Source organism: Labeo rohita, chromosome 14 (assembly GCF_022985175.1).
Source record: "Labeo rohita strain BAU-BD-2019 chromosome 14, IGBB_LRoh.1.0, whole genome shotgun sequence".
NCBI lineage: Eukaryota > Metazoa > Chordata > Actinopteri > Cypriniformes > Cyprinidae > Labeo > Labeo rohita.
The window spans coordinates 25,596,066-25,615,999 of NC_066882.1; the positions used below are offsets into that span (position 1 = coordinate 25,596,066).

The 19,934-nt window shown below is 39.7% G+C and overlaps 2 protein-coding genes and 2 pseudogenes across 2 annotated transcripts in view; all 4 read right to left on the bottom strand.

The window, feature by feature from the left end:
* Window positions 1-19,866, bottom strand: part of LOC127175971 (protocadherin gamma-C5-like) — a 42,558-nt gene extending 22,692 nt beyond the window's left edge. The window contains exon 1 of the mRNA XM_051127338.1: window positions 17,256-19,866. Coding sequence (XP_050983295.1) covers window positions 17,256-19,649 — 2,394 coding nt within the window. The 5' untranslated portion in view covers window positions 19,650-19,866. The remainder of the gene's footprint in view (window positions 1-17,255) is intronic.
* LOC127176665 (protocadherin gamma-A12-like) lies at window positions 4,421-9,755 on the bottom strand (annotated as a pseudogene).
* On the bottom strand, window positions 10,482-12,914 carry LOC127175974 (protocadherin gamma-A11-like; annotated as a pseudogene).
* On the bottom strand, window positions 13,710-16,369 carry LOC127175975 (protocadherin gamma-A5-like). The gene is given in 2 exon segments (XM_051127351.1): window positions 13,710-13,883; window positions 13,886-16,369. Coding segments are annotated over 2 exon segments (2,289 nt in total). The 5' UTR covers window positions 16,143-16,369; the 3' UTR covers window positions 13,710-13,851.
* Window positions 19,867-19,934: the final 68 nt, after the last annotated feature.

Below are 19,934 nucleotides of genomic sequence, written 5' to 3' on the forward strand. Positions count from 1 at the left end.
TAATATAATGTTCATAACCAGTCAAAAGTTTGGACACATATTGCTTATTATTAGTATTTTCTAAACCATTGAATAATACATTTCTTTAAATATCCACTCAAACAAACAAACAAAAATATTTTGTAAAGGCATATACAGACAATTTATATTTACCTACAAAACTAATTGCAAGCTTTTAAGTAAAAGCCTTTAGGGGGAAAAAAAAAAGACCTTAAGATTATAAGAAACAAATTCATTTAAGTGTATCCAAACTATTGACTAGTAGCATATATAGAAGATATGCAAAATATGAGTGCCTATAGAAAGCAAATCTATGTTTTTACTTTTAGATGTGGAATATTAAAATGTGTATATGATTAAACACACACAAACATAAAACTACATTGTTTGGGCGAGACATGTGTTTGTGTATTCTTCAATGCTTTTCTTACCTTGAATTGCAGACACAGGTATGGATCAGTCACATTAGCAGGAGATGATGATATCACAGCATCAGCAGCAACATGAACATGAAAAAGAAGAAGAAGAAGAAACAAAACACATTTGATTAGAGTGATGCAAAAGCAGACGTGTGCAGGACCCTCATACTTACCAAACGATTCAGTCTCAGTAAACTTCAGCAAGAACAGAAATACGTGATCATTTGTTTGTAAGAAATAGATTTAAATAAAAGACAAAGAGAAAAAGAAAGAATGTGCAGAGAAACACCTCTGATGAGCAGCACCTTCAGATATTAATAATTCAAATCTCCTTCATATCACTCTCACACACAAATCTCATCTTTCGTAACTGCAGATGACATTGCAGAAAGAAATTATTGCAATGACAAGTGCTCAAAGTGTTCACAAAATATGTCTAATGATCTATTTTGTAAAAAGTCATTTTATTAGAAACATGAAGATGTCGGCTATGTAACAAAATTGTTTTATGTACGCATTCTATTCATAAGTGTGCAGGGCGGGGGGTGGTGGTGGTGGAAATAAAATATTATTGTAGAAGAATTATTCAAAGAACCATAAAGAAAACAAACAAATTAATAAAAACAGAATTCCAACTCTTACTGATACAATCATGCTCCATATAAAAACACACACACACACACACTTGTCCCTTCCCCCAACACATTAGCCCAGAATCTCTGGCTACTGCACGCCTCCATCTACAGCAGGGGTGTCAAAGGCCTTGAGCAGCACCTAACTACATCACATCCAGCTCTGAACCATTCACTGCCCCCCCGTGGACTCAAGAATAATGGTACAGCCCTGCCCATGAGTCAGCTTGTTGCCCTGGCAACACCATCCCACCAAGGGATGGAAAATGGGCCAGAAGAGGAAGGGGGGGGCACCATGAGAGGAGAAAACAGGAGGCATTTATAAACATTTATAAACACAGAACAAAGCATATTTATCCTCCACAAAAACAAGAACGGAAATGACCATCATCTCTCATTTATGCACAAACATAAGCTCTATGCAAACAAAACAAGAATTATAATCAGTGTGACCAAAGGCAAAATTTAAGTGCTTGTGGTGAAAAACATGCATGTTTTGGGATTTTTTTTTTGGCAAAATCACTAACTGACTGTGCAGAACCCATAAATATATCAGACAAAGACTGCAGGGAGGTGCAGATGGAGAGGGGGAGGGGAGAAATAAGAGACAGGAGGAGAGAAATAGACTTGAAGGAAAGACATCTTCCCTTGTATAGAGATGAATAATTTGCTAAAAGGTACACAAATTATATGCAAGGCATTAGATTAATTTTAGTTTTTATGTTAAAAAGTTATATTTGAAATCAACAGGAAAAAGAGCCAAACATCAAATTACATGACCCATATTCAGATATAAAGGAACAAAAACAACTAGTATAAATGGCTTTGCAGCCACGTGGCTTTAATTTACTGACTGTAGACACAGGTCACTGAATGTGTGTGTCCTACTGTCTCACTGGCCTTGATAAACCCCGTTTAATCCTTTCAGAGGATCAGCGTGCTGCAAGATGAGGACACACACACACTGCATACACACTGCAAAAACGCACAAAACAAGGCACCCAAACTTACACAGAATGCTGCATGGATGCCTCGAGCCAGCATGACTCTGTATGATTTGTGTCACATGTAAGACCATGCACACTTCAAATAACAGAATTCCTCTCTGAATCAACAATCATCCTGTATTAATCTGTTCTGAGAGCCACACCTGTTCACAAAGCTTACAGGAGACAGATTTCTTAAGGATAAACGCACTGCTGAATCAAAGTGAGAATCAGAAAAGGACAGAAAATAAAGCAGGAACTATTTATAAGAAGAATTAATTTAAAGATGCGCATGAAACAAGCAAACTGTTTTTCAAGCATAAAAGACATTAAATGCTTCTGTTATGCTATGCGCAACAAAATATACACAATAAACATACTCAAACATAGAGACATAAAGCTTTTAAATGCCTGACTTTGATAGCTATACACTGTACCTTAGGAATAAAATGTTCTTTGTGAAGCTAAGTAAACATACATGTGTTTCAAAGAAAGCATTAGTGAAACACACCGTGCAATCAGTCAAGTCCCTTCTGTTTAACATAATTCAAGATTCAAGATAAGTCAGGTAAAGAGAAAGCAGAACACAGGATACAACAGTGAGCTTAATTTTAAATATAAAACAGTGTCCTTAACTGTTCACATTGGCTTTTACACAACAACGATCTGCCAATTAAGAATGCTTTGAAGCAAGAAGCTAATTTCAGTGATTTGTGAGGAAACAGCTCACAAAGCTTAACAGCATGTGGATTTATTATGTAGATTAAAGAAAAGGCTCTAATAAGTCCAGGAACTGAAGATTAGAAAAATGAAAGCCAGATGTGGGACACACAAAGGCAAAGAGGGTAACGGTTCACACAGTCACAACCGAAGAAATGCAGATGTGTCCACTACACACAAACAACAGAAGGCGTGTTTGGCCATGATTGACTTATAATTCAAGTAGACACTGAAGACATTTAAGACATTTTCATTTCGGAAAAATGACAGGAAAATGTTACTAAAATGGTTATTTTAAGTAGAAACATCCCATAGTAGCAGATTCCATTAACAAGCAGAACATCTGACTACCATATGTCTCTTCTTTAATGTGCTGCAGAGAATAGAGGCTCTGATAACAATAACGAGCCTATTAAAGAGAAGCCAGTAGGGTACTCTGGAAAATACACCAATAAAATTGAAGTCAACCTGAAAAGACCCCCAAGAAGCAAATTTACTTCCGTAACATGTTGCGTTTCAGAGCAGAATGGGATATTCAAGTGAAGCTACAGCTAATTAATTGTGTGCATGCCTGATTGCTGTGTGTTTTGATGACAAGAGCAGAAAAACATGGGCATTTCTAAGTCTCAATGTTTTTTCTGCATTTGTGATAGCTGTGGTTAATTTGTTATTATCTCCATGTCTGCATTGCCTGTACAGGGTTGCCCAGCTCTATAGATAGTTGTTCTGTCTCAAAATGGCTGCCAGCATCGCACTGCAGTGATTTTATATAGTGATGCTGAATAAGTCTCTCCCCACCCCTGCCTCATCTTGTTTACCATCACATATTTGCCTCTTCTGCTGAAAATAATGTATACAGTCTCAGTATCAGTATATATTTTAGTGCCACTGTACGATCAGGGCAATAATGTGTGTGTGAAGCAGAAAATGGGTCAGTGAGTGAAAAAATAGTGTGATGTGACCCTGTTCTTTCTGCAGTGGAAGTGCCTCCTCCATCTCTCTATTTCTCTCTCCTCTGCTTTACTGCCCTTTGGACCATCAGAATCTCCTACATGAAACAAAACCTGATATATGTGAGAATGCAGATATCAGAGCTGGCACTTAGTTGCTTTGCAAGTAGTTCAACATCTGTTAAAAACAAGGATTCGGGTTGGATTTTGCTGCATTAGCCTCGACTCGCCTCTCCGCACACAGCCCCTCCCCCACGACTCTGCAGTCTGTGAGATCAGAGCGCATTTCCTGTTTTCTCCTCCTGACAACAGCTGACACATTCTGAAGGAGTGATTCCATTTACATGCCACAGATTTTTTTTCTTCTGTGAATATACAGTTGCTCCAAAAGTATTTACACACTAAAATTACACAAAAATGTGTTAATGTTAATACACTTAATGACAAAGTTTTAAAAAGGAATTAAAAAGAAATGTTTTTTTTAAAGCATTAACATATGTTCACAGTTGATTCTCTACACCTGTGGTTCCTCTGCTAGCACACCTGTGTGAACTTGAGGAAAACCAACTAGCCGCTGATTCAAACACAGTAAGCAAACATGAAAAATGAAGAAATGCAACTTCAGAAAGAAGAAAAAAAAAAATCTGTATACTTGGGGAAACTTTAAGCAATACTTTACAAACCACAAAGAAATCTCACCTCTGCACTAACATCTGGCTCTTCTGTATTTCTGTTTTGCTTTGGCACAGTCCTTGTGCCACTCAAGTCAAAGTTTAAAACACTTTGACTAGAGGGCCGCAAAAACTTCAGATCACTCTTTCTTGAGTCGGTAGTGCCACACACCTCATAATTGTACACGTGCTGTAAAGTTCCTGTGCCCCCTACGTCTGCGTAAAGAGGCGGATAATACGGAATAACTGGAAGATTCGCTCCAGATTTGTAAAACAGCCGCTCGCGTCTCCATCTGTAGCACTTGACTGACAGTATGGCAATGATAGACACGATAAAGAGAAACGAAACTACAGCCAAAGCCAAGACCAGATAGAAAGTCAGGTTGTCGTTATATTCCCTGTCGTGCGTAAAGTCAGTGAACTCAGAGAGGACTTCAGGGAAGCTGTCCGCCACCGCCACGTTAACATTGACAGTAGCTGATCGAGAGGGCTGCCCGTTGTCCTCCACTACAACAGTGAGTCTTTGTTTGACAGCATCTTTATCTGTCACTTGGCGTACAGTTCTTATTTCTCCATTCTGTAAGCCCACTTCAAACAGCGCCCTGTCTGTGATTTTCTGTAGTTTATATGAGAGCCAGGCATTCTGTCCAGAGTCCACATCAACAGCCACCACTTTAGTCACCAGATAACCCACATCTGCCGAACGAGGCACTATTTCAGCCACCACAGAAGCACCTGACTGCACCGGATACAGAACCTGAGGCGCGTTGTCATTCTGGTCCTGAATGATTATTTTGATGCTCACGTTGCTGCTGAGAGGAGGTGAGCCTCCGTCCTGCGCTTTCACTGTGATTGTAAACGACTTCAGTTGTTCATAATCAAATGATTTTGTTGCATAAACAGTCCCACTGTCAGAGTTTATAGAAACTAATGACGAAATTGGTGTACCGTTCAAATCATTGTCTGAAATGAAGTATGATACGCGTGCGTTGGCTCCCAGATCTGCGTCATGCGCTTTAACACTGAACAAAGACAGAGATGGCGAATTATTCTCCATCACATACGCATTATATGAATCCTGCTCAAACTGTGGTGCGTGATCATTAACATCAGTGATCTTTACATTCAAAATCTTTTTACTAAACAATGAAGGACTACCGCTATCCTTTGCTGTGATTGTAATATTATACTCAGGTATGTCTTCCCTGTCTAGCTCGGAGTCCGTGACAATACTGTAATAATTGGTCAAAGATGATTCGATTTTAAACGGAAGGTCTCTGTCAATAAAACAGGTAATCTTTCCATTTTCTTCAGAATCGCTGTCTTGTATATTTATCATGGCCACTACGGTTCCAAGAGGTGAATTTTCAGGTATGCTGTTGGAAAAAGACATAAGCGTCATTTTTGGTGCGTTGTCATTCACGTCTGTAACTTCCACAATCACCTCAGAGGAATCTGATAACCCCCCCCCTGGTCTTTAGCTTGAATTTTAAACTCATGTATAGCAGACTCCTCAAAATCAAGCTCACCAATCAATCGTATTTCACCGCTGGATGGATCAACAGAAAACAGTTCTCGGATTTTGGGTGTGGTGTGTTCGAAAAAATATGCAATTTGTGCATTTGAGACTGTATCCGCATCGGTTGCATTAACAATAACCAGCAATGCTCCTTTTGCAGTGTTTTCTGGGACAAATATTCTGTATTTATCCTTTTGAAAAACTGGAGCATTGTCATTTGTATCTAGAACAATGATATTTATTTTTACCGTGCCAGAGCGTTTAGGATCGCCCCCATCTATAGCAGTTATGGTCAAATACAAATGTTCTTGTTTTTCTCTGTCTAAATGAGTTTGCAAAACAAGCTCGACATTCTTACCACTGCCTGATCGACTTTGTGTCTTTAGTGTAAAATGATCAGTAGGATGAATTGAATAACTCTGAATACTGTTAATGCCGACATCAGGATCAACTGCGCTATCCACAGTAAAACGCGCTCCGGTTGAAGCAGACTCACTTATTTCCAATGTAATTTCACCTCTTGGAAACGCAGGACTGTTGTCATTAACATCCAGTATTTCTATGGTGATGCGATAGAGCTCGATGGGATTTTCTAAGATGACTTCAAAGCTCAGACTGCATGCGGATACGGCACCAGCGCACAAAAGCTCCCGGTCGATCCTCTCCTTAATAATGATGTGTCCTTTTCCCGGTCCAGCGCAACATATTCCCGGCCACCTGCTGCAAAGATCCGCGCTTTCCCCGTTGTCAGCCGTTTAAGCTCAAGACCTAGGTCTTTAACTATGTCTCCGACGAATGAACCGGGTGCCATCTCTTCTGGCACGGAGTAACGGACCTGCCCGTATGTGCTACAGAGAAAGTGTACAAAGAACAGGAGAACACAAGGCGTCCATGTAGAATGACAAGCCCTTCTTTCTCATGTTGATGGCGGCGATTCGATTAATCTCTCACCTATCACCTCTCACTATATATATATATATATATATATATAAAAAATGAAAAGATTTAAAAAATATATAGTGAGAACTAAAAATTAACCAAAGCAAGAACTCAGTCTGGTAAAAACATCGTCCGGTTTCTGCTGTGCGCACGGCTTTGTACTAAATGCACAGCCCTTTCATATGAAAGTGGCACGGAAGGCGTGTATGATGGATAAAATCAGACAGATCTACCTTATCAACCAACAGCGACGCTTAGGGTTCAACCCCAGAACTGCAAAATGCTTGTCACAGGTGCTTTTTTTTAAAGCCGTCTATGAAAACGGTGGTATTGTGGAGAAAAGAAAACTTTCTTATTGAAACAAGATGAAATAATTATAATCAATAAATAATAAATAAATAAACAGAGAAAAATCTCTTGTGGAAAGTTAAAAGAAAATGCATGAAACTCCACTCACTCCAATACGTGATGTTTTAACACAATAATAAATAAAAGAATATTTGAAAAAGCAATATTAACAAAACTGAATTAAACAATTGAATTAAACACAATCTCATTCGACAAGCCTCACCTGATTGTCTGTATCTCTGGATATCTGTTTATGCTCCTGAATGTGCGTTAATGTCTGAGTTCCACTGGCGTCCAAACTAATGATGCTCTGACTACAAGGTCGGACATATTTTAGATCACTTTTTCTTGAGTCGGCAGTGCCACACATGTCATAATTAAACACTTGCTTTAGAGTCCCTGTGCCCCCAACGTCTGCGTAAAGAGGCGGATAATACGGAATAACTGGAAGATTCGCTCCAGATTTGTAAAACATCCGCTCACGTTTCCATTTGTAGCATTTGACTGACAGTATGGCAATAATAGACACGATAAAAAGAAAGGAAACTACAGCCAAGGCCAAGACCAGATAGAAAGTCAGGTTGTCGCTGTAGTCCTTGTCGTGCGTAAAGTCAGTGAACTCCGAGAGCACTTCAGGGAAGCTGTCCGCCACCGCCACGTTAACATTGACTGTAGCTGATCGAGAGGGCTGCCCGTTGTCCTCCACTACAACAGTGAGTCTTTGTTTGACAGCATCTTTATCTGTCACTTGGCGTACAGTTCTTATTTCTCCATTCTGTAAGCCCACTTCAAACAGCGCCCTGTCTGTGGCTTTCTGTAGTTTATATGAGAGCCAGGCATTCTGTCCAGAGTCCACATCAACAGCCACCACTTTAGTCACCAGATAACCCACATCTGCCGAACGAGGCACTATTTCAGCCACCACAGAAGCACCTGACTGGACCGGATACAGAACCTGAGGCGCATTGTCATTCTGGTCCTGAATGATTATTTTCACGGTCACGTTGCTGCTGAGAGGAGGATTTCCTCCGTCCTGCGCTTTTACGCGAATGTTAAATTCTTTAGTTTGCTCATAATCAAACGAACGAACAGCAATAATCTCTCCGTTTTCTGCATTCACTGAAATAAACGTCGAGGCAGAGACGCCATTCACAAGAATATCCTCTAGAAAATATGAAATACGCGCATTATTACCAGAGTCTTTGTCATGCGCTTTAACAGATAAAACAGAGACTCCTGGAGAATTATTTTCCATCACATATGCGGTGTATGACTGACGCTGAAACACAGGGGCGTTGTCATTGACATCAGAGATTTTCAGAGTCAGTGTTTTATTAGTAGAAAAGATGGGGAGCCCTCATCAATAGCTGTTATTGTGATATTATATTCAGACATTATTTCACGGTCTAAAATCTGATCAGTTACCAAAGTGTAGAAATTTGAGGAAGAAGGTTTAATGTGAAATGGCAAATCTGAATTAACGAAGCATTTGAATTGTCCGTTTTTACCGGAGTCTATATCTTTAATGTTGAGCATTGCAATCACTGTGTCTGGAGCGGAGTCCTCTGGGATGGGACTGGAAAACGAAATAACGCTAATAACAGGTGCATTGTCATTAACATCAGTCAATTCAATAAGCACTTTACTATTATCTGTTAGTCCTCCCTTATCCATGGCTTCAAGATTCAGTTCATACTGCTTTGATCTTTCATAGTCCAACAAGCCATTTACGAAAATTTCGCCAGTGTTCTGATTAATTCTAAAAAGGTCTAAGTCTTTCCCAGAGCTTTGTGAAAACGAATATGTCACCTCACCATTCACTCCTTTGTCTTTGTCTGTAGCACTTACTGTCAGCACTCCTGTACCTATCGCCACATTTTCTGCTAAAGAAACTCTGTACACTGACTGACTGAACACAGGGTGTGTTGTCGTTGACATCAATTACTGTGACACCTATCTTAATTGTACCAGATTTTTGAGGGCTCCCTCCATCAATTGCAGTTAGGGTTAATTTTAATTCCTTCATCTCTCTCTCTGTCTAAAGGCGACTGCAAAACCATCTCAACGTATTTTGTACCATCACTGCGCGATTGTTCTTTTAATGAAAAATAATCAGTTGGTATCAGAGTGTACCTCTGAAGTGTATTTAATCCAACATCAGGATCGTGCGCACTGTCTAAGGAAAACGAGCACCGGGAACTGGCAAGACTCGCTTATTTGAAAGTTTATCTCTTTTCTAGTAAAAACAGGAGCATGATCATTGATATCTAATATTTCTACATCGATTCTATGCAGCTCCATTGGGTTTTCTAGAATGATCTGAAAATGTAAGGAGCAGGGAGACACTTGGGCGCACAGCTCCTCTCTATCTATCCTCTCTTTTACTACCAGAGTCCCTTTATCCACATTCAGATCGATGTACTCACAACTGTCCTCCGTAAAGATCAGCGCTCGACCAGATTTCAACCACTTAACATCCAAACCGAGATCCTGAACGATATTTCCCACCAGCGAGCCCTTTGTCATCTCCTCTGGAATAGAATAACGGACCTGCCCGCGCGCAACGGCCATGACAAAGACACACAGCACAAGAGGCTGCATTAGCCATGATGAAATCAGCGTCGAAGATGCGCCTCTTTGAGCGTAAAAACAACAAAGAACCGACATAATCCAAATCTCCTTTCACAAAAAGGTGAAAAAAAAAAAACTAAAGGAAGACTTAGAAAGGATTTAAAACATCATTGATAAAAAAAGAAGAGCCAATCGATGGTCCAACTATCCAATGTTTGAAAAAGACCATGTAAATGAAAGATATTCTGCAGACTGTATGATGTCAGAAAGTGGAGGAGGATCTAAGAAAGGCTGTTTAAAAGCTCCACATACTGACCAACAGCGGCACTTAGAGTATAACAGAAATATTGCATTAAAAATGGTTCGATACAGAGCAAATAATAATAAAAAACAAACTAATACTAATACTAATACTAATGAATAATAATAATAATAATAATAATAATAATAATAATAAATAATAATACGTACTTTTTAACACTTTTGATAGATTGAGTGACTCAAGTTATGATACAAAGATGATACGTAATTCACTGAGACGCACTCCGTTTGTAAACACATACACAATACAATATTAAGGAAATCTGAGAAGAAGAAGAAGAAGAAGAAGAAAACAAAACAAAAAACAAAAACAAAACAAAACAATTGACAGCTAAAGCGGAAAGCAGAAAAATCATATTTATAACAATTCACTCGAGCTTACCTGATCAAAAGAATCGTCATTATTCATTTTTCCTCTCTGTACATGTGTGAGTGTTTGTGTACCGCTGGTGTCCAGATTAGTGATGCTCTCACTGCAAGGTCTGCCGTATTTCAGATCACTCTTTCTGGAGTCAGTGGTTCTGCAAACCTCATAATTGTACACGTGCTGTAAAGTTCCTGTGCCCCCTACGTCTGCGTAAAGAGGCGGATAATATGGAATAACTGGAAGATTCGCTCCAGATTTGTAAAACATCCGCTCGCGTCTCCATCTGTAGCATTTGACTGACAGTATGGCAATGATAGACACGATAAAGAGAAACGAAACTACAGCCAAGGCCAAGACCAGATAGAAAGTCAGGTTGTCGTTGTAGTCCTTGTCATGCGGAAAGTCAGTGAACTCCGAGAGCACTTCAGGGAAGCTGTCCGCCACCGCCACGTTAACATTGACTGTAGCTGATCGAGAGGGCTGCCCGTTGTCCTCCACTACAACAGTGAGTCTTTGTTTGACAGCATCTTTATCTGTCACTTGGCGTACAGTTCTTATTTCTCCATTCTGTAAGCCCACTTCAAACAGCGCCCTGTCTGTGGCTTTCTGCAGTTTATATGAGAGCCAGGCATTCTGTCCAGAGTCCACATCAACAGCCACCACTTTAGTCACCAGATAACCCACATCTGCCGAACGAGGCACTATTTCAGCCACCACAGAAGCACCTGACTGGACCGGATACAGAACCTGAGGCGCGTTGTCATTCTGGTCCTGAATTATTATTTTCACGCTCACGTTGCTGCTGAGAGGAGGATTTCCTCCGTCCTGCGCTTTTACGCGAATGTTAAATTCTTTTGTTTGCTCATAATCAAACGAACGAACAGCAAGAATCTCTCCGCTCTCTGCATTCACTGAAATAAACGTGGAGGCAGAGACGCCATTCACAAGAATATCCTCTAGAAAATATGAAATACGCGCGTTATTGCCAGAGTCTTTGTCCTGCGCTTTAACAGATAAAACAGAGACTCCTGGTGAATTATTTTCCATCACATATGCGGTGTATGACTGACGCTGAAACACAGGGGCGTTGTCATTGACATCAGAGATTTTCAGAGTCAGTGTTTTATTAGTAGAAAAAGACGGTGAGCCCTCATCAATAGCTGTTATTGTGATATTATATTCTGAGATTTTTTCACGATCTAAAAGCTGATCAGTGACAAACTGTAGAAATTTTGGGCTTGATGACTGTATTTTAAAAGGCAAATTTGGAGCAACAGAACATTTAACTATTCCGTTTTCCCTGAATCTAAATCTTTGACATTCAGCATTGCTATCACAGTCTCTGGCGCTGAATTCTCAGGCATTGGGTTAGAAAATGAAATTACGCTTATTAGAGGAGCATTGTCATTTATATCAGTAATTTCAATATGCACTTTGCTAGTATCTCTTAATCCTCCTTTGTCCGTTGCTTCCACGTATAATTCATATTTTTTTGATTTCTCGAAATCTAACGGACCATTAACTGTAATATCTCCAGTATTTGGAATCTATATTGAATAACTCTATCGCCTTTCCTGATCTTTGTGAAAAGGAATATGTCAGTTCAGCATTTGTTCCTTTGTCTTTATCAGTTGCAGTCACACTTACGACATCAGTGCCCTTTGGTGAATTCTCCAATAAAGATGCTTTATAGACAGACTGACTAAAAACAGGAGCATTGTCATTTGCATCTAAAACAATAACGTTTATTTTAATAGTGCCTGTTTTCTGAGGACTTCCGCCATCAAAGGCAGTCAAAATTAATTTATGCTCCTCCTCAGTTTCTCTGTCTAATGGTTTTTGCAGAATCATTTCAACGTATTTCAAACCATCACTCGATTTGTTCTTTTAACTGTGAAATGATCAGATGGAGTTAATTTGTATGTCTGAAGAGAATTTAAACCTACATCAGGATCATTTGCGCTATCGACTGAATATCGAGCCCCAGGTAAAGCAGATTCACTTATTTGAAAATCAATTTCTTTTCTAGTAAAAACAGGAGCATGATCATTGATATCTAATATTTCTACATCGATTCTATGCAGCTCCATGGGGTTTTCTAGAATGATCTGAAAATGTAAGGAGCAGGGAGACACTTGGGCGCACAGCTCCTCTCTATCTATCCTCTCTTTCACTACCAGAGTCCCTTTATCCACATTTAGACCGATGTACTCACGACTGTCCTCCGTAAAGATCCGCGCTCGACCAGATTTCAGCCTCTTAACATCCAAACCAAGATCCTGAACGATATTTCCCACCAGCGAGCCCTTTGTCATCTCCTCTGGAATAGAATAACGGACCTGCCCGCGCGCAACGGCCATGACAAAGACGAACAGCACGAGAGGCTGCATTAGCCATGATGAAATCCGCATCGAAGATGCGCCTCTTTGGGCGTTAAAACAACAAAGAACCGACATAATCCAAATCTTCTATTCCACTACAGAAGAAAAGATTAAGAACAGATGATTCAGAAAGTTGAAAAATATCAAAGTTCATCCGAAAACACAAGGCAGCAAATGTCTCGATGCTTTAGTGTAAAGAGGAGACCGTCTGAATGAAAGAGATTCTGCAGAATGTGATGTCAGAAAGTGGAGGAGGGAGAAAAATGAATGTTTAAAGCCCGAACATACTGACCAACAGCGGCACTTAGTGCATCAGAAAAATACTACACTGACAAAATAAAAAAATACTATTAAAGAGCAGTACAGAAAATAACATGAATTGCGACCAAAGTAGTATATATTTTGCGTTAAGGCAGAATTTTGCTGAAATATGAATAAAATGGTGTTTTGAAACGAACATCTAGAATATGATGAAAGGAAAATAGTCAAAAGCAAAGCAGAAACTATAATATAGCCCATAAGTAACACAGGCAAAATTCATTGTGACTCACTAATGCTCACACATAAGCACACTAAAAAACTCCTACTTGACTGACTGGTAAAATAAAAAATATAAACTGACTGTGTCTGTATCTAATTTTCTATAAAACATTGAAAGGTTCTGGTTTTGATATGAACAAGTCTGAAAAATGTATAGCCACCAAAAATGTTATCGGTAGAGTAAATTTCAAATACAGAAACTTTTTTTTAATTACAAAAATAAAAGAAATAAAAAAATGCAAAAAAAATAAAAAATAAAAAAATAAATGAAAAAATAAAGACAAAAAAATAATAAATGACACCAGAAAGTCATATTCATGATCTTTCACTGGAGCTCACCTGATCAAAAGAATCCTCATTATTCAGTTTTCCTCTCTGCGCATGCGTGAGTGTTTGTGTTCCGCTGGTGTCCAGACTAATGATGCTCTCACTGCAAGGTCTGCCGTATTTCAGATCACTCTTTCTGGAGTCAGTGGTTCTGCAAACCTCATAATTGTACACGTGCTGTAAAGTTCCTGTGCCCCCTACGTCTGCGTAAAGAGGCGGATAATACGGAATAACTGGAAGATTCGCTCCAGATTTGTAAAACATCCGCTCGCGTCTCCATCTGTAGCATTTGACTGACAGTATGGCAATGATAGACACGATAAAGAGAAACGAAACTACAGCCAAGGCCAAGACCAGATAGAAAGTCAGGTTGTCGTTGTAGTCCTTGTCGTGCGTAAAGTCAGTGAACTCCGAGAGCACTTCAGGGAAGCTGTCCGCCACCGCCACGTTAACATTGACAGTAGCTGATCGAGAGGGCTGCCCGTTGTCCTCCACTACAACAGTGAGTCTTTGTTTGACAGCATCTTTATCTGTCACTTGGCGTACAGTTCTTATTTCTCCATTCTGTAAGCCCACTTCAAACAGCGCCCTGTCTGTGGCTTTCTGCAGTTTATATGAGAGCCAGGCATTCTGTCCAGAGTCCACATCAACAGCCACCACTTTAGTCACCAGATAACCCACATCTGCCGAACGAGGCACTATTTCAGCCACCACAGAAGCACCTGACTGGACCGGATACAGAACCTGAGGCGCGTTGTCATTCTGGTCCTGAATGATTATTTTCACGCTCACGTTGCTGCTGAGAGGAGGATTTCCTCCGTCCTGCGCTTTTACGCGAATGTTAAATTCTTTTGTTTGCTCATAATCAAACGAACGAACAGCAAGAATCTCTCCGCTCTCTGCATTCACTGAAATAAACGTCGAGGCAGAGACGCCATTCACGACAATATCCTCTAGAAAATATGAAATACGCGCGTTATTGCCAGAGTCTTTGTCATGCGCTTTAACAGATAAAACAGAGACTCCGGGCGAATTATTTTCCATCACATATGCGGTGTATGACTGACTCTGAAACACAGGGGCGTTGTCATTGACATCAGAGATTTTCAGAGTCAAGGTTTTATTAGCAGAGAAAGATGGCGAGCCCTCATCAACAGCTGTTATTGTGATATTATATTCAGACATTTTTTCACGGTCTAAAAGCTGATCAGTAATCAGACTGTAGAAATTTGAGGACGATCGTCTGATTCGGAATGGTAAACTAGGATTAATTAAACACATCACCTGTCCATTTTTCCCTGAATCTAAATCTTTGACATTCAGCATCGCTATTACAGTCTCAAGAGCTGAATTTTCTGGCAAAGGGTTTGAAAAAGATATTAAATTAATCATAGGAGCATTGTCATTAACGTCTGTAATTTCCAGCATCACTTTAGCAGTATCTGTTAACCCACCATTGTCTGTCGCCACCACATTCAGTTCGTATTTCTTTGATTTTTCAAAGTCTAGATGGCCAATAACAGTAATATCGCCATTTGTTGAATCAATATTGAATGTATCTACGATACTGTCGCTGCTTTCCGAGAATGAATATGACACTTGTTTATTTGTTCCTTGATCTGCATCAGTTGCACTAACCTTTAAGACGAACGATCCCATCGGCGCATTTTCAGCGACAAGTGCTGTATATACAGACTGACTAAAAACAGGCGCATTGTCATTTGCATCCAAAACAATAACATTAATTTTCAAGGTTCCAGTTTTCTGGGGGGTTCCACCGTCAAATGCGGTTAAAATCAGATTATACTCTTCCTGTTTTTCTCTGTCTAATGGTGTCTGCAAGACCATTTCGACATATTTAGTGCCGTCGGTGTGAGACAACGTTTTGAGCACAAAATGGTCGTTTGGATTCAATTTATACATCTGAAGTGAATTTAGACCTACATCTGGATCTTTTGCACTATCAATAGAGTATCGAGCCCCAGACAAAGCAGATTCGCTAATTTGAAAAGTAATCTCCTTTTTCTTGAAAACTGGAGCATGATCATTGATATCTAATATTTCCACATCAATTCTATGCAGCTCCATGGGATTTTCTAGAATGATCTGAAAATGTAAGGAACAGGGAGACACTTGGGCGCACAGCTCCTCTCTATCTATCCTCTCTTTCACAACCAGAGTCCCTTTATCCACATTTAGACCGATGTACTCACGACTGTCCTCTGTAAAGATCCGCGCTCGACCAGATTTCAGCCTCTTTACATCCAAACCGAGATCCTGAACGATATTTCCCACCAGCGAGCCCTTTGTCATCTCCTCTGGAATAGAATAACGGACCTGCCCGCGCGCAACGGCCATGACAAAGACTAACAGCACGAGAGGCTGCATTAGCCATGATGAAATCCGCATCGAAGATGCGCCTCTTTGGACGTTAAAACAAAGAACCGACATAATCCAAAATTTTAGTTCCACTACAGAAGAATAGTCGAAGAACAAAAGGTTCCCAAGGCTTGAAAAACATTAAACTTCATTCGAAAACACAAGGAAAAGGATCTTTAGATGCTTTAGTGTAAAGAGGAGACCGTCTGAATGAAAGAGATTCTGCAGAATGTGATGTCAGAAAGTGGAGGAGGATCTAAAAACTAGCGTCTGTTATACAGAAACACTGACCAACAGCGGCACTTAGAGCATTAGAGAAATATTACATCAAAACTATGTTAAAAAGCAAACTTCACAAAACAATCAAACAAATAGATAAAAATAAACTAAAATAAATAAAATAAAGCTACCGCAATAGGACTCATTCCTATTCATATGTGCACACATAACTTATTGTAAAACGTTTGTACATCGAACTAGATTGTAAATGCTTCAAAAAAAAAATAAATAAATAAATAAATAAATAAATAAATAAATAAATAAATAAATAAATAAATAAATAAAGAAAAAGAATCGCAACTGTATATTCTGCTTTTTTATTAGCGATAATTCTATTAAAAGTCGCAATCCTATGAAAATATTAATTCTATTAAAAGGTGCAAATTGCACCTGGAAGAGGGCAGCTTTTACTTAAATTGTCTATAGTTACACTACATTCTTCAAAGCTGTTTATAGAACATAAGGTCAGTGATAATTTAAAGGATCTTTCACTGCTGCTGAAAATATTATCTATATCTATAAAACATTAAATGCAAGTTCTGGTTTTTATAGAATAATAAATAAATAAAATGATTTTAAGTGACAAAACTTAATTATGTCCATTATGCTTGCAACAGGGTGCCATTTCGCCTTTACTTTCTTTTTCTTTCTTTCTTTCTTAAAAAAATGTTCCATGTAAATTTTTTTTACAGTGCTGGGAAAGTTAAGTGTAGAAAAAATAACCATTAGATACAAACCAGAAAAAAAGAACTGATAGAAATAATGTAACGATTCATATATTTAATGATTTAATGGAGTAGCAGAAATCTGATGACGCGACATTACAACATTTCAAGAGAAAATAAAGATAACAAATATGAGAAACACTAAACAGTTTTAAAAATTTGGCTATAAAATAATTCTCACCTGATTCTCACAATCATCAAAGTTCAGTCTCTCTCTTTGCGCATGTGTGAGTGTTTGTGTTCCGCTGGTGTCCAGACTAATGATGCTCTCACTGCAAGGTCTGCCGTATTTCAGATCACTTTTTCTGGAGTCAGTGGTTCTGCAAACCTCATAATTGTACACGTGCTGTAAAGTTCCTGTGCCCCCTACGTCTGCGTAAAGAGGCGGATAATACGGAATAACTGGAAGATTCGCTCCAGATTTGTAAAACATCCGCTCGCGTCTCCATCTGTAGCATTTGACTGACAGTATGGCAATGATAGACACGATAAAGAGAAACGAAACTACAGCCAAGGCCAAGACCAGATAGAAAGTCAGGTTGTCGTTGTAGTCTTTGTCGTGCGTAAAGTCAGTAAATTCCGAGAGCACTTCAGGGAAGCTGTCCGCCACCGCCACGTTAACATTGACTGTAGCTGATCGAGAGGGCTGCCCGTTGTCCTCCACTACAACAGTGAGTCTTTGTTTGACAGCATCTTTATCTGTCACTTGGCGTACAGTTCTTATTTCTCCATTCTGTAAGCCCACTTCAAACAGCGCCCTGTCTGTGGCTTTCTGCAGTTTATATGAGAGCCAGGCATTCTGTCCAGAGTCCACATCAACAGCCACCACTTTAGTCACCAGATAACCCACATCAGCCGAACGTGGCACTATTTCAGCCACCACAGAAGCACCTGACTGGACCGGATACAGAACCTGAGGCGCGTTGTCATTCTGGTCCTGAATCGTTATTTTCACGGTCACAACGCTGCTGAGAGGAGGGGAGCCTCCATCCTGCGCTTTTACGCGGAACTGGAAATCTTTGATCTGCTCATAATCGAAAGATCGTACTGCATGTATGATTCCACTATCAGCACTAACAGACACTAAGGAGGAGACAGGCACTCCGTTAACAGATGAGTCCTCCAGTATGTAAGACACACGGGCATTCTGGTTAAAATCTGCGTCTTTGGCTCTGACTGTGAATATGGAAAGACCCGGTGTGTTGTTTTCTTGAATAGAAGCCTCATAAAAGCTCTTGTCAAAGACAGGCGCGTTATCATTCACATCTGATATCTTTAAGGAGAGAGTGACGCTGCTGGAGAGAGAGGGCACGCCCTCATCAGCGCACGTCACACTGATGTTATACCAAGACTCGCGCTCTCGGTCTAAATCACTGTCTGTCACAATGCTATAAAATCCATTAGAAGTTGATTTGATTGTAAAGGGAATGTTTTCATTTACACTGCACTGAACCTGTCCGTTACTGTCAGAATCCGGATCGTTAACACTGATGATGGCAATCACAGTACTCTGTGGAGAGTCTTCAGGTATTGCATTAGATTTTGACATAACTGTGATGACTGGCGCGTTATCATTAACATCAATCACGTCGACAATTATTTTACTAGAATCAGACAGTCCACCATTATCTACTGCTTCTATATCAATTTGATAATGTTTAGATGTTTCAAAGTCAACTTTTCCGACTAAAGTCACCAATCCATTTTCATCAATATGAAAAATGTCAGACTTACCATCACTGTTTGCAATTAAATAACTGACTTCTCCATTTGTCCCTTTATCTGAATCAAAAGCGCTAACAGTGATGAGTGGCGTGCCGCTCTGGGAGTTTTCTGTAATTATCGCGCTATATATAGGCTTAGTGAAAACTGGAGCATTATCGTTTACATCAAGCACTGTAATATGAATTTGAACTGTTCCTGATTTCGGTGGTTCTCCACCATCTATTGCGGTTAATATCAGAGACATGTTTTCCTGTTTTTCTCGGTCTAAATGCTTTTGTAGAATCATTTCAACCTTTTTACTCCCATCGCTCTGACCATGAAGTTTTAAATCAAAATGATCAGTAGGTTGCAGGAAATAGCTTTGTAGGTCATTTGCGCCAATGTCTGCATCTATTGCTTTCTCCAGCATGAATTTTGAACCTACAACTGCTGATTCGCTTATCTCAAATCGTCTCTCATCTCTTTTAAATATAGGAGAATTGTCATTTATGTCTGTAATTTCAACAGTTACCCTAAACAATTCCATAGGATTATCGAGAATAATCTGTAAATGTAGAGCGCAAGGCGTTGTCTGTCCGCATAGCGCTTCTCGGTCTATTCTCTCTTTGATAAGGAGGACTCCTCTTTCTTTATTCAGCTCGATGTATTCAGCGCTGTCTCCTGTATAAATACGCGCTTTACCCGATTTCAGTCTCTTTAAATCTAAACCCAAATCCTGCGCTATGTTCCCGACTAAAGAGCCTTTCGCCATTTCCTCAGGAATGGAGTAACTGACCTGCCCGTAAGATGAACTGAGAGAGAGAAACCAAATAAACAGCAGTACTTGCCGCGCCATTGTTCTGTCCGACATTTTGCTCAAGATCGAGTAAACGAAGTCGAGGTGTATCCAATTCAAAGTCTCAATGTGTCCAGGTTCCAAATAAAATTGGCTAATGGAGAATTTCTAGTACAGCATCTAAACATGGATTCATAGCTGACTAATCATCACAGCGTCGATGTCCTCTGTGTTTTCCCCCTGCATGTGCATTATGCAGACGCCTCAGTCTCCTCCTTCTTAAGTGCAGTTGGAGAGGGCGGTATTGCTGGAATTATGCACTCTCAGTCGCATCCCCCTAACAAACAGCGGCACTCTGAG